The sequence below is a fragment of the Neomonachus schauinslandi genome, unplaced genomic scaffold (genome assembly GCF_002201575.2).
Source record: "Neomonachus schauinslandi unplaced genomic scaffold, ASM220157v2 HiC_scaffold_41, whole genome shotgun sequence".
NCBI classification, from domain to species: Eukaryota; Metazoa; Chordata; class Mammalia; order Carnivora; family Phocidae; genus Neomonachus; species Neomonachus schauinslandi.
Window position 1 is genome coordinate 3,113 of NW_025408743.1, and position 26,918 is coordinate 30,030.

The window sequence follows — 26,918 nt, forward strand, 5'->3', positions numbered from 1 at the left end:
CTCTTCTTGGGTCCCTCGTGGAAATTACATAGAGTCCAATCGTGATGACTGCACGGTATCTTTGATCTATGCTGTGCACCTCAAGAAGTCAGGTTATGTCTTCTTTGAGTACCAGTATGTCGACAACAACATCTTCTTTGAGTTCTTTGTAAGGCCTTTTATGTTCTAGAATTTACTTTTTGAGGGAAATTCATGTAAAATTTCTTGTAATCGGTTGTTGCTATTCCGTGGCATGCCTCCTCAGTTTTTCCTGTCAACTGAACATTTTGATATTAAAAGAAAACTTTATTTTTTCTTTAATATTTTATTTTCTTCTTAATATTGTTTATTTACCTCTGAGCTCTCACCTTGTTGAATAACATTGGACTTGTTTTATTATTGGTTACGATATTAGATGACCATTTGATTTAGACTTTTTGTGTGAAAAATACTTTCACCCAACATTCATTTTAATTTTCTTTATAGCTACAGATGCTATTTTAGTCAAAATATGTTTTCACCAATTTTAGTTTTTGTTTTTTTCTTTTTGCAGTTTCAAGTATTTGACTGATTTAAGTATAAGCGTGGGCAATATTTGAGAAGTAGAAGTGACTATGTTTTTCTGATTCTGTCAATTTTGTATAATCTAAAGGAATCAGTGGATGGGATAGTTGATGTCTTTGGTAAGAGATGAAATAGCATTATGGAATGTAGGATAAAATAGTAGTCTTACAGAATAGGCTGGGGTGGGGGGAGGGGGATGGGGTAACTGGGTGATGGGCATTAAGGAGGACACATGATGTGATGAGCACTGGGTGTTACATGCAACTGATGAATCACTGAACTCTACCTCTGAAACTCATAATACATTATATGTTAATTAATTGAATTTAAATTGAAAGGAATAGACTATTGCTACTAAAATTAAATATTTAATATAGGGGCACCTGGCTGGCTCAGTCGGAAGAGCACGTGACTCTTGATCTCAGGATTGTGAGTTTGAGCCCCACGCTGGGTGTAGAGATTGCTTAAATAAATAAGTAAACTTTAAAAAGTTAATATAAACTGTATCTAATCTAGCAAATATTTGTTGTGGCAGTCTCTCAAATGCTTGAGAAAATATTTTCAGATTGACTTCTTAAAAAATGTGTGTTGTACAGGTAATTGGGGAAAACTATCTTGTATAATGTTTCTGTGGTCCAGATTTCAGGAGCCCAGGTACTAATAATTCTAAAACAAATTTATTTTGCTCCTGATAATGGAAATTTGTAAGTTGGAAGTTTGATAGGAAGAGACACTTGCCATGAAAGTATGAGCCCTGGACTTGAAGTCAAGAGATTTTGGCTCAAGTCCCAACTGCAGTGGCTGGTTGTGTGTTTTGGGCAATTAAGCTAACTTTCCGGCCCTCAGCATTCTCTTTTGCAAAGTGGATTGTATGACCAGACCTTTAAGGATCCTCCTTGTCCTAATATCCTTTGAGGAGTTTAAGATGTTAAGTAATAGTCAAACGGATTTGCTTTTTAAGCTACATTTTGTTTGTAAAACACTTCTTAGAGTAAATGATTCCCTATTCCATGGGACATTTTTGCAATATTACTAAAACTAGAGTAAAGCAAGGTAATTATAAAACTGTTTAAGAATAAGCATTTAGTTTTGTATTGCTAAATAAGTCCTTTCAGAGTTGTCAGTAAAGGTACTCCTAAAACATGAAGTTTCATGACTTCCTTTGAATGGTGCCTTTGTTCTGGTTACATATTGAAAAGAGGTGGCGAGTTCCTTCTTTTACTGATGTTCAGCTTTATAGGTTGTAATTTATTGACTCAGAGGGTCAACACTTCAGTCATCAGGCTTATGGTTAATGTAAAGGAAATGTCTGAAGACTGAAAGATACAGTTGTACCTTCGGCTATCACATAATTTAAAGCAGTCAAGTATTTAATTTTAGAACTGTGGGGATTTGATTCAGCTCCTCCACTCTTCTTTTTAAGTGATGAAGCTGAAACCTAGGGAGAATAAGTGATTGGACCAAGGTCATACCTTTACTATTTACTTTTAGAATGAAGAACAGAAATCAGATCCCAGAATGCCATTAGAATATCCCCAAAACACATGATGTTTGATTTCAGCTGGGGAAAAAAAAAAAAAAAACTTTCAGCTTATCCACACATTGACCATCAAAGGTATATTTAGGGTCCATATCTGCTTAAAAATGGCTTAACACTTGCATTAGAATGGTCATTATGCTTATAGTATAAATATGTATAAGTATGATACTTAAATTCAGTTTAAACAATCTCAGTGGCTGATATCTCTGGTATTTTTGGATGTTAAAAGTATCTGTTTTCTAGCTAAGCTTTTAGGAAGTACCTATTACAGTGAACATTTTAATGTTGTTGGTAAACTGGTCAGGAGGATGAATGAAGTGGCCAAGATGTAGAGCAGAGAGAAATAGCCATTTTGGCCAAAGCAGAGGTGACAAGTTCTTATTTCAGCCCTACTCTATTGCTGACTCGTGGGCAGTACTGCAAAATGGCCTGCTTTTTGTTGTCTGTGTATTCTTCACAGGCCTGGAAAAGTCGTGTGCAAACCCTTAGGCATTTTGTAAGAATTGTCCGGAGAGCACAAAGTGTTTGGTACTAAAGATAGTAGCTGCAGTCATTTGAACTGGTGTGGTGTATGATTAACATTTCCCCCCAACTCAAAATTTAGGGCTTTGGCTTTGACTGTAGCTCCTTGTCTATGCGTTTGGAATGAGTCCTGGGGAATTGAAAACAAAGCAGATGTCATTTATTTATTAATTTAAAACATTACTTCCCTAAGTCTTGTAAAAATGTACTTTATTTTTATTGGGCCTGGATGGTGAACGAAAGATTTTAAAACTTTTGGTAAGTTTTTCGTAATGACTTTTTCTCCCTTCTGTGAATTTTCAGAGTTAACTACTCTCATCCTCTCTCCCTCCCTCCTCTCTGCTTCCTAACCCTTTTGTTGCAATAATGTGGATGCTTTACTTAGAATCACTTGTATACAGTTGTCACTTAGGCTCTAGAGGTCTTGGTATGTTTGCTTGCTGAGAATTACTTATGGTCATTGTTTAGTAGGTATTGAAAGAAGCTCTTGCAGCCTGTCCTATGCTGAGTAATGAATTTAATTAAAGCCATTATTCAAGAAGCTTTACTGGGGCCCTTGTGTTTAATCCACAGATTCAAAACGATCAGTGCCAGGAGATGGACACCACCGCAGACAAGTGGGTAAAACTCACAGACAATGGAGAATGGGGCTCTCATTCTGTAAGTCTCTGTTCGTCTTCTATCCCATCAGCCCCCATTCTGCTCCTTCCTTTTCCCAACCTTATAAAAAAAAAGTTTATAAACAAAAAAGAAAAATGATTAATTTAGACAGTTTCTAGTTAGGGAAGAAATTGTCCCAAAGTTTCATGGACACGGGTAGTTTTTCCTACCTTTCTCTTTCTCCTTAGGCTTCTTTCCCTCCTCTTTCCCATCATACTCCAACTTTCCTCCTTTTCAAAAGGGCATTGACAAGAAAATAAGGCTATTCAAAACTAGCGCACAGAACCTCGGGCTATGTAAGTTTACATATGTGCCTGTCACATGGGAGAGAATCCGTGGCTCTTGGTACTGGGAGGGTCCTTTGACCCAACTTTCTCTGCAGTCTTCCCAACAAGTGACTTTTCAGCTTGTCTTGGTGGGGGCCGTACTGACTCCACTGTTGGACAGCTCTGCCTATCACAAAAGTCATCCATGGTTGGAGCCTAAACCTGCTTCCTATCTATCTGTCACCTGTTGCTCAAAGGTCTACAGTCTCTGGTCACATCAGGTAACGCAACTGCCTAGTCTCCACAGGACAACTCCAAATGCCTGAAAGCAGTTATCAGGCAACACAGTCTTTGAATCTGTTATTATTTGAGGCACTGTCCCTTTGGAATGAGGCATGGATTTCAAATCTAACTCTGGCTTACAGTAGTTGTGTTTCTCTAGGCAGTTGGCTTAATCTCTTTTGTTTTGTTTTTGGCTTCATCTCTCTGAATCTGATTTTTCATGTAAGAAATGGGAGTGATCTTGCAGGATTAAATGAGAGGATATATGGGAACCACCTAGTGTGGTGCCTGCAGTGTAGACTGAGCTCTATGTCAGTAAGCGACCATCCACCCCCACCTTTGAGTTGCCCCATCCTTGAGTGATTAATACAATGTACCCTTTTGGACTGTTTTTTTTTTTTTTTTTTTTTTTTTTCATCTGTATGCCTGGAAGTGATATGAGAACCACTTAAGATCCATTCACCTAAGCATTCATTAAGCTGGGCTTTGAAGGTACAGTAACCCTTGGCAACAAATACACTTTCTTCACTTAACACAGGGGAAAGTACTTAGTGCACTACTTTTCTGACTCTCTGGCAGGGTGAAGTACTTGGATATGTTTTAATTTCATACAGCTTGAATTTGGCCAGCCAGAGACTGCATAGAAGAATAAGAGTGGCAAATGAGAAAGCAAGGAACCCTTAAATTATTTTGTTGGCTTTGACAGAAACAACGTGAGATTTATGGGAAACGTAGTTTGATATGTAAATAGAACCATGTGCTGGTGGCAAAGGAAGCAAATATTAGATGTAATATCATTTACATTCTGCAGTCATTTAAATCATGTTATTTTATAACAGTCCTATTTTTCTCTGCTTGCTGTTGCACTATTGTTTATTAAACAACTTTAGAAGGAAGCAAACTCATTCTGTTGACTTTTTGTTTTCAGAGCCCAGAGATCTACATATGAATAGTGGCAGTCAACAAATATGTAATTGGGTTGAGTGCCTTTCACTTTCTGGAATGCATTCCTTTTAAATACAAACCAAGACTTCACGCACATGGTTTAAAAATCATTTTATCTTTTTGTTCAGGCTTAAAGAATTTTCTTTTCCTTCTTTATTGCTATAGTTTTTGGATTGGCAAACTATTTTTTTTTTTATAAAATATAACTACAGCAGAGCTTAGATATGAACTAACAGTAGACATAAATTTGTAGGTTCCTAATTAATGGTGTTTCATGATAATGCCTTGAGACGTGTATAAGGGATTAGCTTTGAGGTATGGTTGAAGTAGTGTGGTTTATCTGACCTGAGTGCCTTGTGTTCCTCTTTACAGGTAATGTTGAAATCAGGCACCAACATATTGTACTGGAGAACCACTGGCATCCTTATGGGTTCTAAGGCGGTCAAGCCAGTTTTGGTAAAAAATATCACAATTGAAGGTATTTCACAGCAATTTTTTTGGTAGTCACATATCACAATTGAGAGTTAGTTAAAATATTGATTAAGTTGTTGGTTTTGATGGCTCAAGGATTTATGGGGCTGGAATTAATACGTTAGGCATCATACATGTCTAGAGATCCTGGTTTTATTTTTGGCAAGTTGACTGGAATTTTTTTCTTTTTTGTACCCTTAAACTAAATTAATTTAATCTGTGTGAAAAAATAAGCATGATAACAATTTTCGGTGACTCTACATAAAATAAAAGGATTCTTATTAATAAGAAACTATTCTTCATTCAAGAAATGTCTGTTGTACCGGACATCGAGCCCACCCGGGTCACTGTTAAATCCGTAGAAATAGAAATAAAATAAACTTCTCTGTCTGACTGTCTCCTAAACCTCTTTTGCCTCTCTGAACCAGCTGGGCATTTTCTGGCCCAGGAGAGCAGCCAATAAACCCTGGCATGCTTCGTTCTCAATTAGGGCTAGTTTTAATTAAACCAGTGATTCTCCTTTATTAATGGCTTATATTTTACTACCTTCTATACTGGGTCCTGTGACACCGTCTCATTAGTCATAGGGACATCTCCTGGCAAAGGCTGGAATTACAAGCCAGAAGAAAAGGCCATTCCTACCAGGGTCTGTTAGGTCTGAGTGAGTGGATTTGTTTTTTGACAACTCAGTTTATAATTTAGTATACCTCTGTCACATCTCAATCTCTCGTTTAAGTGTTTGCTCTCCTTAGGATGTTTAATTCAGTATCTATCCCAGTTTTTTGTATACAGTAAATACTTCCTTGGTGTTGAATGAATGGGATAAAGGATCCCTGCTGACTACTCCTATTTCTCTCACTTCTGAGAGAAGCAGCAAGAAGGTACTGATGTGCTTGTTGCTGGTGGGTCCTCCCTCCCATGCTCTGTTTTTCATTACCACACAGGGGTGGCATATACATCAGAATGCTTCCCGTGCAAGCCAGGCACATTCAGCAACAAACCAGGTTCGTTTACCTGCCAAGTCTGTCCCAGAAACACCTACTCTGAGAAAGGAGCCAAAGAATGCATAAAGTGTGAAGAGCACTCCCAGTTTTCAGGTAGGACTAGGCTTTGCCAGTTTATGCTCTTTGTTCTTCTCTCTCTAAATTTATGTTTGTTCTGGCTTATGGCCATAAGCCAGAAGTCACACATCAAATGTGGTGGGAAGAGTGTGCCAGAAACCAAGTGCTGAAGGGAATCAGTATTGAATGGATAAAATACTACTTCTTACCCCTTTGTGCATGACTTTTCCATTTGTCACTTTTTCTGTTCCACACCCCACAGGGATATATTTCTCCCTGTGCTTTGGATATATTTATACTAATCTAAAAAAAAAATCATATTGTAATTTTACATGATTCAATGGAATAGAGGTGTACTCAGAAAATTTTCATTTGTTGCAAATTTACAATGTTCACTGATAACGAAGAAATCTAATGTCTTATTGGAAAAAATGAAATGTTTCCTGTGTATCATCGAAACATTTACTGCTCTAGGGTAAATAGAAATGTAGGCCTTTATTTTCCTTATGCCTAGCTAGTTCTTCCTAAATTCGTCTGCTAAGGTTATTTTAAAATTTTAGTTGTCTGGATTTTTTTGTTTGTTTTGATTTTTTGCCTTTTTTGAGAGTTACAATGTAAATGACTCATTTCTGAAATGCGCTTTTATGTTGCAGAGGAAGGATCCAGTGAGTGTATGGAGCGACCTCCCTGTACCACAAAAGACTATTTCCAGATCCATACTCCATGTGATGAAGAAGGCAAGGTATAGGCTGTCTTTAGTCGACTGCGTCCCGAATCTAAGCCTCTTCCCAATTTGAGCAGACTCTAATTTGTTCCTGAGAGACTTAAATGAGTTGATTTGTAGCACATGTTTGTAAGTAGGGCAGAGGAAATTTAAGAATGTAGATTCTCAATCTGGCTGTTCTGGCTTCAATTTTACACTATTACTTATTTGTGCTGTGGGCCAGTTATTTGCTCTAAGTCTGTTTTTTCATCTGTAAAATGGGGCTAATATCACTTCTTACTTCACAAGGCTGCTATGAGAATGCAAGACATGTTCAGGTTGTGGTTCCTGGCATAGTGCTCTGCCACACAGGAGTGCTCCATAGGTGACTGCTATTTTTTAAAAAAATTTTTTATTCTTATGTTAATCCCCATACATTACATCATTAGTTTTAGATGAAGTGTTCCATGATTCATTGTTTGTGCATAACACCCAGTGCTCCATGCAGAACGTGCCCTCCTCAATACCCACCACCAGGCTAACCCATCCTCCCACCCCCCTCCCCTCTAGAACCCCCTGTTTGTTTTTCAGAGTCCATCGTCTCTCATGGTTCGAGGTGACTGCTATTTTTAACAGTTAAATTTTTTTTTCAAAAGTAATAGGATCAGGAGGAGCACAGCCTTAAAATGTGTACTGTGACTCACAAGATGGAAATATCCTGTAACCTCTCTTTAATTATTTGGTTCCTCAGTCGGTTTGATCAATAAGAGCCATTCAGGGACACCTGGGTGGCTCAGTCGTTAAGCGTCTGCCTTCCGCTCAGCCATAGGTAAATTCACTTATGGCAGATGACTGTGTAATTGTGTTTAGAAAATGCAGAGTAATTACCATATGCTGGCAGTTCGCCAGAGGAAACATGCACGCATGAACCCCACAGTTGATGTGGCATTTTCTGTATTACAGTTAGCCTGTAACTAGCGTTTGTCAGTAGGACAAACTGAGATTAAATTGGCTGCCGGGGCGCCTGGGGGGCTTAGTCTGTTAAGCATCAGACTCTTGGTTTCGGCTCAGGTCATGACCTCATGGTTGTGGGATTGAGCCCCGAGCGTCCGCCCCTGTGCTCAGTGCAGTCTGCTTCAGGTTCTTTCCCCCCTCTCTCCCAGCCCCTCTCTGCTCATGTTCTTTCTGTCTCTTTCTTTCAAACGAATAAATAAAATCTTAAAAAAAAGCGGGGGGCTGCAATGCAGCATTCTCTCCTTGTGTTTACATCTTTGAAATCATGGCATTTAATTTCTTGACCTAGTTTGGAGAATATACTATATGTCAGTATTGCTTTTCTTTTCTTATTTTTGTATCCTTACTTTCTAATCTGTACTTTTTATGTTTGTGTGATTATTAATCTTATCTTTAGTCCTTAAATTTTTTTTAGGAATTGACTTTTGAGTACTTAAGACCAAGGCCATTCTCATATTTGCAGGAGAGCCATTACTTACTCAGGATAATTCAGGGGAAGGCCAGTTTAAATTAGTGGGAAATTTTAATAATTAGAAGTATATGTATTATTTTTAATAAGAACAGTAACTCAAACAGCCCTTATATTAGATGGAGTTATGAAATGAGATCTTGATGGTCCTATAATAATGACCAAGAAATGGTTATTTCCATTTGGAAAATACATGCAGAGAGCCATTAAGGTGAGTTAAAGTAATTTGAAATAATGATTCTTTACCTAAACTTTTTTTAGTTAAACTTGTCTTATTAATAAGTAAGGCAAATTGGATTTGTTTTGTTCTATGCAGTAATCACTAAGTCAGCATTACTGAAGCTTAAATGAATGAGATCTAATATACAAATGGTTCTTGTCTTTGCTGTGGTGAAAATATTCAAAAGTCCTATTTTTATTATGTCAATAAGTAGTGTGTTACGTCAATGAGTAGTGTGATAACATTTAGTTGATCTGGGCCTGAAGGAGGTGAAACCATACGTTAAATGTAGAATGTACAGAATACACACACATGCACCCACACACACATCTGTGCACATGCATGCACACACACCTGTGCTCACGCAAGCACCCACAGGCATGTTGTGTTCACATGTACACCAAAACTACTTTTTTCTGTTGAGTCTGGGTGAACTCTGAACACGTTCTCAGTATAGAACACATCATACTTGGCTCCATCAACCAGTGATTCTTTAAAAAGCGACTTAAGACTTACTTCAAGAGAAATGTGTCTAGCTTCAGAAGTAAACAAAAACAATAGAAGCTTAATTAACCGATATAGTAGAGAAATGTAGATTACAAATGTGAATTTTAATTTTTTTCCCTATTTTTGTTTGTTTCAACCTTTTCATGTGTTCCGGTTTCCTCTTTTAAAAAGATATTTTATTCTTGCTTGGCACAGCCTAGTGATTTGCTGGTGGCTTAGTGATGTTTTCAGGTCGTTCACTGACTATGGCCCCTTTTGTCCTGTCATACTCTCTTTGATCTTATTTTCCCCTTGCTTGGAGAGCATCCTCGAGGGAAGCAGCTATTGAGGTAGACAGACTTTGAACATAATCACTTATATGACACAGGACTGTTATAGGTTTCTGTGTTCATTTTGAAGCTCAGTTATTTGATTGCTTCTCTCCTATAGGGAACATTTTTCAGAAGTATTTTGATTAGTAACTGAAACCATTCTAATCCTGATTGAGAGACTCTCATTAACATCATGAAAAATGTGGAATTTCTACTCTCTCATCCATTTATTCAGTGAATCTTTCCTGAGCACTGGTCATATTACCGAATGCTGGGTGCTGAGGGCAGAAACAAGGAGAGGCAGAAGAAGAAGGTAACTGTCTACACGGAGTGTAGACAGTGGTTGCCAATTTTTTGTGTGCAGTAGATTCACCTGGAGGTTCCTGTCCCCGATATTCTCTTTCAGTAGATCTGGGGTGGGACCTGAGAATTTATATTGCTCAGAAGTTCCCAGGTTAATTCTGATTCTACTGGTCTAGGATCTCAGCAATTTGAGAACGACTGGTCTGGATTTCAGAGGAAGAGATGGTCTGTCAAAAGAAAAAAAATATTTCCAGCTGTGATTAGTGCTATAGCAGAGAAGTCTGAATTTTATGGGGATCTGACCCAGCCTGGAAAGGCTTCAGAACTGTATGAAACCTTGGCCAAGGCATGGAAGAAGAGCATTTCTGGAAGAGGAGCAGGATGGTGAAGATCTGATGTGGGAGGGAGCAGGATATATCTGAAGAACTAATGGGGTGTGTGACTGGAATGTGGGGGTGTGGGAAGGGGGTTGCATTAGCTGCATCTAATGACATAGACTCATGCTAGAATAGGGAGGTTTTGTAGTAGTGAGTCAACTTGAAATTTTTGTGTATTTTTTCAAAATGTTCAGAGCCCACTTTTTACATATGTTGAGATACACTCATATGGCTACATACACATGCACAGATTCAGTGCTTGACATCTGAGCTCAAAAAATCTCAACCTTGGGGAGCCTGGGTGGCTCCATCAGCTAAGCATCTGCCTTCGGCTCAGAACATGATCCCAGGGTCCTGGGATCGAGCCCTGCATCTGGCTCCTTGCTCAGCGGGGAGTCTGCTTCTCCCTCTGCCTGCCACTCCCCCTGCTTGTGCTCTCTCTCTCTCTCTGTCAAATAAATAAATAAAATCTTAAAAAATTCTTGACCTTGTTAATGGTCAAGTAGTCATCGAGAGAAGGCATCTTTTAATGTTAGCACCATATGTGATAGAGCTTCTCATGATCTCCGTATGGCTAAGATAGAGAATTGTGGACTAAATGATATGGTTAAGAGGATATATGGCTAATTCAGGAACTGTATGTAAAATGTTTGACTTAATAAATGGATATATCAACTAGGAGTGTAGTTGATATTAACTAGTACTGTAGTTGGTATCATGTATTTGCTATAGGAATATAAATTTCAACCTAATTATACATATCCTAAGTCATACCAAGAAGAATATGAGTACATGTGAATTATTTTCAACATTTGATTTAAAAATCCTCAACTTGCATGAGGATATTGGGAATAAGTATGTTAAATTGTAGAGCAATAAAGCTGGGGAGAATGACAGAAGTAAAATTTAGAGAGATCCCAGTGTGCTAGCACATTGAGCTCAAATTAGCAAAGTCAACATTTATTTGTGTCGAAGTCTCAGATATAGAAGTGTTTAGAAAAGAGAAAACATTAACTTGCCAAAAGTTGCCAAAAATATTTTGAGGAGAATCCAAGCTTTAGAACCTGGCTTACCAAATAAAAAATGCAACAGACATTTAAAGAGGAAAAAAAACCTCCCAAGAATACAAAGGATACTTAATTTTCAATTAAGTGGGTTCATGGCTGAAAAACAAGTCACTCACTTGTTTATTATATCCACAAAGGTTGTCTCAGATCTGCTTACAGACGTTAGAGAGATAAGGTGGTTTTGTTAGGGAGTCAGCCACATACAGACAAGGCTTAAGCTTTTATTTATATTGAGTACTAGAACTCCATAGAACTAGTAACTTTTTGTTTGTTTGTTTTTGTCTTTTATCTCAGGGTAAAAAGTAGTTCCTTCCCCTGCCCTGACTGTGGGATGTGAATACACCTTTCTTTTTAATGGTTGCAAAGCAAGGTGTCAGTTTTGCTCCCACACTTGGGATAATTAAAAATTCTGTTAATGAAATTAAAAAATCCTTTCCAGATTTGGGGTAGGTGGAAGCAGGGCAAGTCTATTGACTCATGACTGGGAGGTCACCATAGAGCAGTTTTATTAGGACATTTTTTTTCTCCTGTTCTTCTCACTGATATTCTTGGTTCATTTTTATTTCCTTCAGAGGCAAGCTCTTTCCTGTGGTACCAGATGCCCACTGGCATCTCCACCCAAGCCACTATTATCCTCACAGCTCTTGATCATAGAGGCGCTGACCAGAGTTTCAGAAAAGACTCTTATTGGCCCTCCTTGAAGCATGAGCCCACCTCAGACTAACCATTCTTCCAATGGAACGGGATACTCTGGTACAACAGCTTCATTCACTGGCTGAGCCCTGAGGCTGGGCGGCCAGACTGTATAACTCCCTGTTCCTTTCATTGTCACACAAATCAGTTCCTAAAGAGAAAAAGATGGTGTTGGTTACCATAATAAAAAGAGAGTGATTCTGTGCTGGTTCATAGAACTCATCTACTCTTAAATAACATGAATAGATCTGCCAAGGTTGTCTTGATATACTGGGAATTCCCACAGAATTTTTTGCACACCTCTTCTGATATTTTCGGAGTGGTCATAGAAGGTTTGCTAGTGTTTTGGTATCAGATCACTGTTGCAAATACAGTTCTTGTAAAGATGACCATTTCCTGGAGAGGAGGAGCAAGATGGTGGAAGAGTAGAAGACCTAAATTTCGTCTGGTCCCAGAAATTCAGCTAGATAGTTATCAAACCATTCAGAACACCTACAAACTCAACAGGAGATGGAAGAAAAGAATAGCAGCAATTCTATGAACAGAAAAGTGACCACTTTCTGGAAGATAGGATGTGCGGGGGAGTGAATCTGATGAGATATACAGGAAGATAGACCATGGGGGGAGGGAGCCTCTGTCAGCCAGCTACTGGCAAGTGATAGAGCAGCAGAGCACAAAATCAGAACTTTTAGAAGTCTGCTCGGCTCAGGGACATTGCTCCAGTGGCTAAGTGGGGGGTGGAACCTTTGCTGGGACAGTGTGGTCTCAGGACCCTCGGAATCACAGAAAGACCAGGGGTGCCTGAGTGTGGCAGAGCTCCCAGGTATCGGAGTGGGGAAGCCAGCTGCAAAGATGGAGCTGAGGAGTGGGCTTTCTGCTTGGGGTTGCCATAAACCATGATCCCCGGCACAGTCGGGCCACTGTTCTTCAAGCAGGGAACCAGCAAGTGGCAGATCCAGGGAGACTCCCCTTCCCCAAGAGCAACCCAAGCAGATTACTTAGCCCGGCCCCTGGCTAGGGTGGTTCATTTCTGCCTCAGGCAAACACATTTGAGAATCACTGCAACAGGCTCCTCCCCCGGAAGATCAACAAGAACATCCAGCCAAGACCAAGTTTACCAAACAATGAGAACTGCAAAACCCCAGCGCTAAGGGAATACAGCACTAAGGGAATACAGAATTCATTCCTTTTTTCCCCATGATTCTTTAGTCTTTCAAAGTTAATTTTTAAAATTTTCTTTATTTTTTTCTATTTCTATTTTTTTAGTTGAATTTTTCTTCTTTCCTTTTTCAACCAACATCTTATCAATTCCCTTTTTAAAATCTTTTTTAAACTTTGATTTTTACAGTCATATTCTATCCCTTCATTGTATTTAACCTTATTTTTTGTATATATATAAATTTTTCCTTCTTTAAAATTTTGGGATACAGTTTCTTCTAATAGACCAAAATATACCCTGAATCTAGTGTATGACTTTGTCCTAGTCTCCCCCGATCACATCTTTTTAAAAAAATTTTTTCATTCTTTTTCAACCAACTTCTTACCTTATCAATTCCTTTTTAAAATCTTTTTAAATTTTCATCTTTTTTTTTTTAAAGATTTTATTTATTTATTTGACAGAGAGAGACATAGCGAGAGAGGGAACACAAGAAGGGGGAGTGAGAGAGGGAGAAGCAGGCTAACTGCTGAGCAGGGAGCCCAATGTGGGGCTCGATCCCAGGACCCTGGGATCATGACCTGAGCCGAAGGCAGATACTTAATGACTGAGCCACCCAGGCGCTCCTTAATTTTCACCTTTAGAGTCATATTCCATCCCTCCATTGTATTTACCCTTATTTTTGTGTGTGTATATATATATATATATATATAAGTTTTTCTTTCTTTAAAATTTTGAGAGGCAATTTCTTCTAACAGATCAAAATACACCCAAAATCTAGTGTGTGGCTCTGTTCTATTCACCAGCCTGATCATACTCCTTTCCCCCCTGCCTTTCTTTTCTCTCCAGTTTTGGGTCTCTTCTGATTTGTTTAGTGTATATTTTTCTGGGGTCTTTGTTACCCTTTTAGCATTTTGTTCTCTCATTCATCTATTCTCCTCTGGACAAAATGACAAGATGGAAAAACTCACCTCAAAAAAAAGAACAAGAGGCAGTACTGACTGCCAGGGACCTAATCAATATGGACATTAGTAAGATGTTGGAACTAGAGTTCAGAATGACAATTATAAAGATACTAGCTGGGCTTGAAAAAACCATAGAAGATACTAGAGAAAAAAGAACTAAAATCTAACCAAGTTGAAATCAAAAAAGCTATTAAGGAGGTGCAATAAAAAATGGAGGCTCTAACTACTAGGATAAATAAGGCAGAAGAGAGAATTAGTGATCTAGAAGGCCAAATGATGGAGAATAAAGAAGCTGAGAAAAAGAGAGATAAACAACTACTGGATCATGAGGGCAGAATTTGAGAGATAAATGATACCATAAGATGAAACAATATTAGAATAATTGGGATCCCGGGACGCCTGGGTGGCTCAGTTGGTTAAGCGACTGCCTTCGGCTCAGGTCATGATCCTGGAGTCCCTGGATCGAGTCCCGCATCGGGCTCTCTGCTCGGCAGGGAGTCTGCTTCTGCCTCTGACCCTCCCCCCTCTCATGCTCTATCTCATTCTCTCTCTCAAATAAATAAATAAAAAGAAAAAAAAATCTTAAAAAAAAAAAAAAAGAATAATTGGGATCCCAGAAGAAGAAGAAAGAGAGAGGGGGGGCAGAAGGTATATTGGAGCAAAGTGTAGTGGAGAACTTCCCTAATTTGGGGAAGGAAACAGGCATCAAAATCCAGGAGGCACAGAGAAGCCCCCTCAAAATCAATAAAAATAGATAAACACCCTGACATCTAAAGTGAAACTCACAAGTCTCAGAGACAAAGAGAAAATCCTGAAAGCAGCTTGGGAGAAGACATATGTAACCTACAATGGTAGAAACATTAGATTGGCAGCAGACCTATCCACAGAGACCTGGCATGCCAGAAAGGACTGGAATGATATATTCAGAGCACTAAACGAGAAAAATATGCAGTCAAGAATATGGTATCCAGCTAGGCTGTCATTGAAGATAGAAGGAGAGATAAAAAGCTTCCAGGACAAACAAAACCTAAAAGAATTTGTGAACACCAAAGCAGCTCTACAAGAAATCTTGAAAGGGGTCCTCTAAGCAAAGAGAGAGCCTAAAAGTAACATAGATCAGAAAGGAATACAGACAATATAGAGTAACAACTTACAGGCAATATAATGGCACTAAATTAATATCTTTCAGTAGTTACCCTGAATATAAGTGGGCTAAATGCCCCAATCAAAAGACACAGAGTATCAGATTGGATTAAAAAACAAGACCCATCGATATGCTGTCTGCAAGAGACTCATTTTAGACCCAAAGACACCTCTAGATTTAAAGTGAGGGGGTGGGAAACCATTTACCATGCTAATGGACATCAAAAGAAAGCTGGGGTGGCAATCCTTATATCAGACAAATTAGATTTTAAACCAAAGACTATCATAAGAGATGAGGGAGGACACTACATAATACTGAAAGGGTCTATCCAACAAGATCTAACAATTTTAAATATCTATGCCCCTAACATGGGAGCAGCCAATTAATAACAAAATCAAAGAAACACATCGACAACAATACAATAATAGTAGGGGACTTTAACACCCCCTCACTGAAATGGACAGATCATCTAAACAAAAGATTAACAAGGAAATAGGGGCTTTAAATGACACACTGGACCAGATGAACTTCACAGATATATTCAGAACATTCCATCCCAAAGCAACAGAATACACATTCTTCTCTAGTGCACCTGGAACATTCTCCAGAATATATCACATCCTGGGTCACAAATCAGGTCTCAACTGGTGCCAAAAGATTGGGATCATTCCCTGCATATTTTTGGACCACAATGCTTTAAAAGTTGAACTCAATTACAAGAAGAAAGTGGGAAAGAACTCAAATACATGGAGGTTAAAAAGCATCCTACTAAAGAATGTATGGGTCAACCAGAAAATTAGAGAAGAATTAAAAAAATTCATGGAAACAAATGAAAATGAAAACACAAATATTCAAAATCTTTGGGATGCAGCAAAGGCAGTCCTAAGAGGAAAGTATATAGCAATACAAGCCTTTCTCAAGAAACAAGAAAGGTCTCAAGTACACAACTTAATCCTACACCTAAATGAGTTGGAGAAAGAACAGCAAATAAAGCCTAAACCCAGCAGGAGAAGAGAAATAATCAAGATCAGAGCAGAAATCAATGCAATAGAAACCAAAAGAACAGCAGAACAGATCAACGAAACTAGGAGCTGGTTCTTTGAAAGAATTAATAAAATTGATAACCCCCTGGCCAGACTTACCAAAAAGAAAAGAGAAAGGACCCAAATAAATAAAGTCATGAATGAAAGAGGAGAGGTCACAACCAACACCAAAGAAATACAAACAATTATAAGAACATATTATGAGCAACTATATGCCAGCAAATTAGACAATATGGAAGAAATGGATGCATTCGTAGAGATGTATAAACTACCAAAACTGAACCAGGAAGAAATAGAAAACCCGAACAGACCCATAACCAGTAAGGAAATTGAAGCAGTAATCAAAAATGTCCCAACAAACAAGAGCTCATGGCCAGATGGCTTCCTAGGGGAATTCTACCAAACATTTCAAGAAGAATTAATACCTATTCTTCTGAAACTGTTCCAAAAAAATAGAAATGGAAGGAAAACTTCCAAACTCATTTTATGAGGCCAGTGAATCTACCTTGATCTGAAAATCACACAAAGACCCCATCAAAAAGGAGAATTACAACCAATATCCCTGATGAACATGAATACAAAAATGCTCGTCAAAATACTAGCCAATAGGATCCAACAGTACATTAAAAGGATTATTCACCACGACCAAGTGGGATTTATCCCTGGGCTGCAAGGTTGGTTCAACATCCACAAATCAATCAATGTGATACAATACATTAATAAAAGAAAGAACAAGAACCATATGATCCTCTCAATAGATGCAGAAAAAGCATTGGACAAAGTACAGCATCCTTTCTTGATCAAAACTCTTCAGAGTATAAGGAAAGAGGGTATATACCTCAATATTATAAAAGCCATCTATGAAAAACAGTGAATATCATTCTCAATAGGGAAAAACTGAGAGCTTCCCCCCTAAGGTCAGGAACGCGGCAGGGATGTCCACTATCACCACTGCTATTCAACATAGTACTAGAAGTCCTAGCCACAGCAATCAGACAACAAAAAGAAATCAAAGGCATCCAAATCGGCAAAGAAGAAGTCAAACTCTCACTCTTTGCAGATGATATGATACTTTATGTGGAAAACCCAAAAGACTCCACCCCCAAACTGCTCACATTCCTACAGGAATTCAGTACAGTGGCAGGATATAAAATCAATGCACAGAAATCGGTTGCATTTCTCTACACCAACAACAAGACAGAGGAAAGAGAAATTAAGGAGTCGATCCCATTTCCAATTGCACCCAAAACCATAAGATATCTAGGAATAAATCTAACCAAAGAGGCAAAGAATCTGTATTCAGAAAACTATAGAATACTCATGAAAGAAATTGAGGAAGACATCTACACATTTAATGCAATCCCCATCAAAATACCATCAACATTTTTCAAAGAAATGGAATAATCCTAAAATTTGTATGGAGCCAGAAAAGATCCCGAATAGCCAGAAGAATGTTGAAAAAGAAAAGCAAAGCTGTGGCATCACAATTCTGAACTTCAAGCTCTATTACAAAGCTGTCATCATCACCCCCTCAAGACAGTATGGTAGGCACAAAAACAGACACATAGATCAATGGAACAGAATAGAGAGCTCAGAAATGGACCCTCAACTCTACGGTCAAGTCATCTTCGACAAAGCAGGAAAGAATATCCAATGGAAAAAAGACAGTCTCTTCAACAAATGGTGTTGGGAAAATAAGTTAACCAGAGAAAGACATGTAACATATGATCTCACTGATATGAGGAATTTGAGAAACAAGGCAGAGGATCTTAGGGGAAGGGAGGAAAAAATGAAACAAGATGAAACCAGAGAGGGAGACAAACCATAAGAGACTCTTAATCTCAGGAAACAAACTGAGGGTTGTTGGAGAGGAGGGGGTTGGGAGGGATGGGGTGGCTGGGTGATGGGCATTGGGGAGGGTATGTGCTATGGTGAGCACTGTGAATTGCATAAGACTGATGAATCACAGACCTGTACCCCTAAAATAAATAATACATTATATGTTCATACAAAAAAAAAAAAAAGATGACCGTTTCCTTCCCCAGGCTCTCAGCTTCCTGTAGACAGAAACACATTTTTAATCACTTAAAAAGAAAAACAATCTGTCAGCCTAGTAGAGTACCTGGAACACAGAAGATAATGAAGCATCTTTTGAATAAATTAATGAATGAGAAAATTAGTAAGTGAGTGAATGATAAACACATTTAGAGAGTTGTGTTATGTTCTTGGCAGAAGGCTTGAGAAAATTTTGACAAATTGGGCAGAATCTTGAGAAGAGAGGCCAGGATATTAAACTGTTTGATACGAAATACGGTTGAAGTTGCTGGTAATATTTTTTCGGTTTGGAGAAAAGACAGCTTGGGATGGAGGAATTTGGATCATTTTTCTGACGTGTTCTACTTGTCTCAAAGAGATTTGATCTCTTCCCTTTGAATATCCATGACATTTCATGTTTCTCTTCGAAGTGATGATGGTGACAGTAATTATGGAAATAGTAGTGATGGTATTAGGAGCAGGAGCATCTGTCACTTACGTAACTGTGTGCGCACTCACTGTGTGTGTGCATGTGTATTCAAACATGGCCTCTAATTCTTTTTTTCAACAGCTATGCAATTTAGACATTAATATACCCAGTTTATAGATGAGAGAACTGAGGCTTAATGATGTTAAGTAATTTCTGGAAGGTTATATCTAGCCACAGCTAGTAAGTCTTAAGACTGGAATTCTAACCCTAATCGTGTCTGCTTCCAAATCCAATGCTTTTGCATCCTCTGCACATATTTTATTTTTTTATGTTCTAGCACTTTGTGAACCTTTCTTATCACTATTAGACTGGAACCACCTTCAGAGCAATTTATCTTATTAATATTTAAATTCCCCACAGTGCTTTCTTCTATACACAGTAGGTACTTAATAAGAACTTCCTAAATAGTAAGTTGAAGCATTTGAAAGGAAATCATAGAAAAGAAGATACAGACTTCTCTGTATTATTCCATAAGGCAGAATTTGGGTGAACTTACAGAAGGTAAATTCCATTGGTACATAATGATGTTCAAATAAGCAGAGCTCCCCACTTCTGGAACAGCATGTTTTGTCAAAAAAGCAAACTTGTAGCCAAGGCTAGAAGGGTGCCTGGCAGGGCAAGATGTTTTAGAAGGAAGCCTGGAGAGGGGACATTTGACTGTGCAATTTAGTCATCCCTGGGGCTAGGAAATTGATGGAATTTGTCTAGTACTTTCTTTGCCCTTTAATGAACTTCACTATTACAAGTTATTCCAAATGCTCAATGTCTCTTACACCGTAATTGTGAGTTACATAGCAAAGGTAGGATGTAGGAGACACTAAAAAGTAGGGTATAAAGGGATACCGCTTTTAAAACTGCCTTTCTTCCTATATGGTTTAAGTAAGTCAATTGGAGACTGTGTTTCTGAGTTAGGATGATGGGGAAAGACCATGGTATTTCTCAGTGATTAGGGAGTTCTAAATTTGTAGAAAATAAAATTTCATGATAGTCTTCTTTATTAATTTTTTATTTTTTTAAATTTAATTTAATTTTATTATGTTAGTCACCAAATAATACATCATTAGTTTTTGATGTAGTGATCCACGATTCATTGTTTTCATATAACACTGAGTGCTCCATGCAGTACGTGCCCTCCTTAATACCCATCACCAGGCTAACCCATCCCCCCACTCCCCTCCCCTCTAAAACCCTCAGTCTGTTTCTCGGAGTCCATAGTCTCTCATGGTTCATCTCCTCTTCCGATTCCCCCCTTCATTTTTCCCTTCCTTCTCCGAATGTTCTCCATGCTATTCCTTATGTTCCATAAGTAAGTGAAACCATATGATAATTGACTTTCTCTGCTTGACTTATTTCACTTAGCATAATCTCCTCCAGTCCCATCCATGTTGATGTAAAAGTTGGGTATTCATCCTTTCTGATGGCTGAGTAATATTCCATTGTATATATGGACCACATCTTCTCTATCCATTCATCTGTTGAAGGGCATCTCGGCTCTTTCCACAGTTTGGCTATTGTGGACATTTCTGCTATGAGCATTCGGGGGCATATGGCCCTTCTTTTCACTACATCTGTGTCTTTGGGGTAAATACCCAGTAGTGCAAATGCTGGGTCATAGGGTAGCTCTATTTTTAATTTTTTGAGGCACCTCCACACTGTTTTTCAAAGTGGCTGTACCAACTTGCATTCCCACCAACAGTGTAAGAGGGTTTCCCTTTCTCCACAACCTCTCCAACTTTTGTTGTTTCTTGCCTTGTCCATTTTTGCCATTCTAACTGGTGTAAGGTGATATCTCAGTGTGGTTTTGATTTGAATTTACTTGATGGTTAATGATGATGAACATTTTTTCACGTGTCTGTTAGTCATTTGTATGTCTTCTTCAGAGAAGTGTCTGTTCATGTCTTCTGCCCACTTTTTGACTTGATTATTTGTTTTTTGGGTGTTGAGTTTGAGAAGTTCTTTATAGATCTTGGATACCAGCCCTTTATCTGTAGTGTCATTTGCAAATATCTTCTCCCATTCTGTGGGTTGCCTCTTTGTTTTGTTGACTGTTTCCTTTGCTGTGCAGAAGCTTTTTATCTTGATGAAGTCCCAAAAGTTCATTTTTGCTTCTGTTTCATTAGCCTTTAGAGATGTGTCTTGAAAGAAGTTGCTGTGGCCGATGTTGAAGAAACATTTTTTTTTTAAAGATTTTATTTGTTTATTTGACAGAGAGATAGACAGAAGAGCACAAGCAGAGGGAATGGCAGAGGGAGAGGGAGAAGCATGCTCTGCACTGAGCAGGGAGCCCGATGCGGGACTCGATCCCAGGACCCTGAGATCATGACCTGAGCCAAAGGCAGACGCTTAACCATCTGAGCCACCCAGGCACCCTGAAGAAACATGTTTAAAATGTCTGTGCTACCCAGAGAAATCTATACCTTCAACACCGTCCCGATCAAAATTCCAATGACATTTTTCAAAGTGCTGGAACAAACAATCCTAAGATTTGTATGGAATCAGAAAAGACCCGGAATCGCCAAGGAAATGTTGAAAAAGAAAAACAAAGCTGGGGCCTCATGTTGCCTGATTTCAAGCTCTATTACAAAGCAGTGATCACCAAGACAGCATGGCACTGGCACAAAAACAGACATATAGACTAGTGGAACAGAATAGAGAGCCCAGATATGGACCCTCAACTCTATGGTCAAATAATCTTCAACAAAGCAGGAAAAAATATGCAATGGAAAAAAGACAATCTCTTCAATAAATGGTGCTGGGAAAATTGGACAGCTATATACACAAGAATGAAACTCGGCCATCCTCTAACACCATATACAAAGATAAACTCAAAGTGGGTGAAAGACCTCAATGTGAGACAGGAATCCATCAAAGTCCTGGAGGAGAACATAGGCTGTAACCTCTTTGACATCGGCCACAGCAACTTCTTTCAAGATAGTCTTCTTTAAATTATTTTTTAAAAACAGCTTTATTGAGATTGAATTGTCAAATTAGACAATTCAGTTGTCATATTAGACATCAGTGTTTCTGGTATTTTCACCCCAATCTAATGTTAGAACATTTCCTTGCCTAAAGCCCTGGCTACAATCTGCAGGACAATGTTCAATCCCCATGGTGTCTTCCACATAAAGGAAGAAGAGGGCCCAAGCTTTGATGCATTTTGAAAGGGCACAAGGAGGTAACCACAAGGGAAAAGAGAAAACAGTAGAACCTTCATAGAAAAGGAATCCAAGTGATGCTGATATGTAGATGGGTGAGCTGAGGAGAAGCTTAGAGCACATTAGATGTTGAGCATGGCTTCAAAGGAGGGGATAGGTGCAACTTGGCAGAAGGGTGTGGGCATGTCAGAAAGACAAATGATGAGGGCCCAGTGTCTGGCTACTGGAAGAGATCAAGGATTGGACAAGTCAGGAAGACAAGCAATAGACCGCCTGGTTGGGAACACACAGGTCAGAACATCATAGAGCACAAGGCAACTAGGTTGGAGTGGCAGTTGGTAGACTTGTAAAGCATGTATAATTTAGCTCTGATGAATTCAGCCAGTCTACAGAAGCCTTGGTGCTTCTGTACAGGGACATTTGAAGGAAGAAAGCTGGCAACCATGGACAAATGCAGTCTCAAAATTTGTCTAAATTTTAGTCTTCCCTGTCCTGAATTTTATTTTGACATGAGAATTGATACCTCCATGTGTTTCTCTAAAATGTATTTATTCACACTTAAGATAAATACTCGGACACTATGGTCTTCTCTAATCTTACTGGCAATTTGATGAGTTTTGTTCTATTAGGGTTTTTTGGGTTCATAAAATGTTTCATAATTTTATCTTGACTTGCCAAAGAATGAGTTGATTGTTGGTTTTTTTACCTGCACTGTGAGCCATCTGGTGCTAAGTTATCATTTATATTAATGATATAATTAATGATATAATGCTTGGATTGAGAATCATGTGGTCAGCTGACTTGTCAAAAATATATTTCCTCATTTTACTATTTTTACTCTAACTGAACTGACCCTTCTTGACTGGTGTTATGTCACTGTTTACTAGCTGTGTCTAATTCTTGGGCAAGTTGTTCAACAGCTCTCACCCACAGCTTCCTCATTTATAAACTTGAGGATAATAGTGCTGACTACCAAAGTGGTGGAGAGGAGTACAAGGTGCACCCCCAGAATCAGTGCGAGTGCTCAACCTCAGCACCAGCCCTACTCCCACGCGGGAACCACCTATTTTCAACAGTGCCGTAGCTCATACCTAACAGTGCCGTAGCTCATACCTAACAGTGCGATTTTAATTCATGTCAAAATAAATCAGCAAACTTGTGAATTCATTGGGTTGGAAATTTGTTTTCTCTACTTGCTAAGCCAGATTTTTAGAAAGACAATCCCCGAGATATAATGATTTGCTTAGATTCTCTGAATTTTATGTGCCCTTTTTTCAGAGGAGTTGAGAACCCCTCTGGATACAGGATCTAGTTTATTTTTTTTCACTGTTGAAGAAGCTTCAGCAGGAGCAGCCATCATTTTACAGCTGGGAAGAGAGAGGCAGATGGGTCCAGTGACTGGTTGAACTGTATCATGATGTGGGCCATAAAATGAATGCAGAAAGAGGGTTATAAAAGGAAAAATATGTTATTTATAATTCTGTTGAGACATCTACCTTTTAAACTATTTCCTTTAAGCATCCTTTTTCAGATAAGTTAATTTGCTCTTCCATAAGAGAATACTTGAGAATAAAATTGAGTGGTCTAGAGGGTGTGCTATATATAATTTTCTATTAGCTGAAAATAGCTATAGAGAATTGTCTTTAATTTTGTTTCTCCAGTGTCAGTATTAGACTTATTATTGCAAAAGTTGTTTTGAAGGAGAAAGCGTTCTTATATTGGATTATATGTCTATTGAAGGAAACAGTCTCTTTTTAAAAACTATAATTATGAAATTATTTATCCTTTGCATTTAAAATACTGTCTTATTTTTACTGAGCATATTGATTTTGTTTGTGAAATGGCTAACCCATTTAATTTTTCTGGTTTCACAATGAGAGTAATTTTATAATCGCAACTTTCTGGGTTTGGCTGAGTTATAGTTATCTTGCGTATTTGGTGTTGTGTAGGGGTATGTGTATGTGTGAGAGAAAATGAGAAGATGAGGTTTGAAAGACTTCTGTCTTTGAAAATAGAGGTCATCTTAATTCTGATGTTAGAAGCATCTGCAACAGGGCCCAGAATTAGAAATGTTTTAACTATGACTCTTGTAGTCTAACATCACGGTATTGGAAAAGATTCAGAGAGCAACCACATGTATTTGTGAAATGCAGGATTGAAATGAGAAGCTAGATATAGTCTTTTTAAAAACGTACACCTTGGGGCGCCTGGGTGGCTCAGCCGTTAAGCATCTGCCTTCGGCTCAGGTCATGATCTCAGGGTCCTGGGATCAAGCCCCACATCGGGCTCCCTGCTCAGTGGGAAGCCTGCTTCTCCCTCTCCCACTCCCCCTGCTTGTGTTCCCTCTCTCGCTGTGTCTCTCTCTGTCAAATAAATAAATAAAATCTTAAAAAAAAAATAAAAACGTACACCTTTTCTTTTGTGATCATATTGTGCTAGGCATGGTGATAGTTGCTGGGGGGGGGGGGGGGGGGGAATGAAGGGTGTAGTGAAGGTCTCCAAATGGAAAAGGTAATCTCTTCATAGAAGCACATGTCATTGTGGAATAAAGTGAATGAGTGGCTACAAGAGTAAGGGTTATAATCATGTATCTATATTTTAAAGTGGAATTCCATGATGATGAACGTGCTGCATGGATGCGGTAAGGCCCACCTGTAGCTCATAGTATAAAAACACGTGGAGGAAACGGCCATCGTCCCAACCAATGTTTGTTTTTTTTCTTTTTATCTCATTTTGTTACTAATGGTTTAGATTCTTCTCACCTGGCCCTTCTATTCTTTCACTATTCAACTTTTCCTAGGCTTTCTGTTTAATGTTTTTATTACTGGAAAGTTAAAGCAAATAAAGCATCTTCTATGACCTGCGAACTTTTTTTTTTTTTTTTTCCAGACGCAAATTATGTACAAGTGGATAGAGCCCAAAATCTGCCGGGAGGATCTCACAGATGCTATTAGGTTGCCCCCTTCTGGAGAGAAGAAGGACTGTCCACCTTGCAACCCTGGATTTTATAACAATGGATCATCATCTTGCCATCCCTGCCCTCCTGGAACATTTTCGGATGGAACAAAGGGTAGGATGCCAATTGGACCTTTAGCAAAATAATCTTGCTGGACTATTGTGACCTTGTTCTTCATTGTTTTTGTGGAAGACTTCTTTATAAAACATACTTATCTCACAGAGACTGAAGAAGAGTTGAGAAATATCCTAATGAATTGTGAGGTGGCAGTGGCTTCGTTAACATACCACGAGGATAGATTTTTATTGGCATTTTGTGTAATGCGTGTAATACCCTCTTCATGGGATGACTCACTCTGCCTTTGAATGTTGATAAAAAAAATTCCACCATATTAAGTGTTAAGGATAGACACTGCTTTTCCAGTGAGGGTGTACACATATATTAATGCAAGCATAAAATATAACCTCTTCTAATTCAGCTTTGGAACAACAAATCACATTTTGTGCTATACTAATAGCGAAAATTACTCATTTTGGTCATATGGTAGTGAAGATAGTCTCTTAATTGCTTCAGGGTGTACAGTAGAGAAAATGTTAGTGCTTATCAAATAATAAAGAAAGTGCTGCAGAGTTTGTTTTAATTTTGGTAGACAAAAATTACAGTGCATTTCAGTTGTAGTCCTCTCATTTGAATTTAGCCATGCCATCTGCTTACTACCCAGAGCCTTTGATAGATAGCATAAGAAAGACTCAAGAGTCTGATTGACTTGGTTTTGAATCGACATCCCACAGGCGACTGTGAGTGTGATTTATCCAAGTTACTTAAACCTTTTGTACCTCCATTTTCCTGTCTGTAAAATTGTGGGTAATAATATCTAGCTCATTACCATTGAGCAGGTTATGTAAAAATGTGTCCTAAAGTAATTTGGTAGCAAGAAGTGTTTGCTCAGTGAACATTTCTCTCTAATGACATGATTAATGCAAAGTGTGTTGGGTAAATTCAGAAATGGTTGGAAAGGACACTTCCGTTTCATTGTTGCAGATACTAATTTAAATCAGGTTTATTAATAAATGTGACTCTGAACTTCCAGTATCATTTTTCAACATAGCCAATATTTGAATTTCAACTAATGAGTCCATAATTAAATGGTATAATACTGTTAAGTTTAATAACCAATAGGAAGGCTGAAATAGTTCCTTGTTTATGAGGTGGAGGGAACTGATTGTAAGATCACATTTAAGAGAACTAGTTTCAGATTATCCTACTTGTGGAGGGTGATTTGATGTTAACCATTACTCTCAGAAATGAAGGAAAAAATAATTTTAGAAGATTTTATATTGATCCTTTTCCTTTTTCATGTTAGTCAAGTGCATATGGGTAAATTATATCCAGAAATATTTTTCTTTCCAGATTGCTTTAGAAAAAGTTATTAATTCTTAAGGGAATTTGTGCTCTACTGTCTCTCTTTCCTGCTTCCTTCTCTGCTAATTAAAGTTTAGTAGTTCTTAGAACAGAGGAAGAGGAAGATATCCAGATGCAGTTTAACTGTAATTGTTTATTTCACTTGTCTGTCATAGAATGTAGGCCGTGTCCAGCAGGAATGGAGCCTGCACTTGGGTTTGAATATAAATGGTGGAATGTCCTTCCTGGCAACATGAAAACTTCCTGCTTTAATGTTGGGAATTCAAAGTGTGATGGAATGAATGGTGAGTTCAGAATCGCCTTGTGGATGTATCTGGGTCATAGAGACTCTTGGACCCAGCTTTCTAAAAACATACCAAAAATGGGTATGAGAAACTTCATTCCTATCAGTTAGCTATGTGTCTGCCTTCCAGCCCTCACATGGAAATAATAAATGGGGTGTCACAGCCAGTTGACTTTTCTGTAACAATATAAACTATTTTGCGTTTTTTTCCGAGTCAGCTTTAAAGTAGATATTGAGGATCGCCATTTATGGTTATAAATACCAGAGTAGATCACCAAGGGATGTAATGAAATCTATGTCACTTGCTATTTTGAAG

At 38.4% G+C, this 26,918-nt stretch overlaps 1 protein-coding gene across 1 annotated transcript; it reads left to right on the forward strand.

Annotated features, from left to right (window-relative positions):
- On the forward strand, positions 1 to 26,603 carry LOC123323621 (endosome/lysosome-associated apoptosis and autophagy regulator family member 2; the record flags this gene model as incomplete). The annotated part of the gene is made up of 7 exons (XM_044912058.1): positions 1 to 148; positions 3,179 to 3,265; positions 5,131 to 5,236; positions 6,174 to 6,326; positions 6,944 to 7,032; positions 24,831 to 25,011; positions 26,475 to 26,603. Coding segments are annotated over 7 exons (893 nt in total), but the record flags the coding sequence as incomplete, so codon positions are not given.
- Between the last annotated feature and the right edge of the window lie 315 nt (positions 26,604 to 26,918).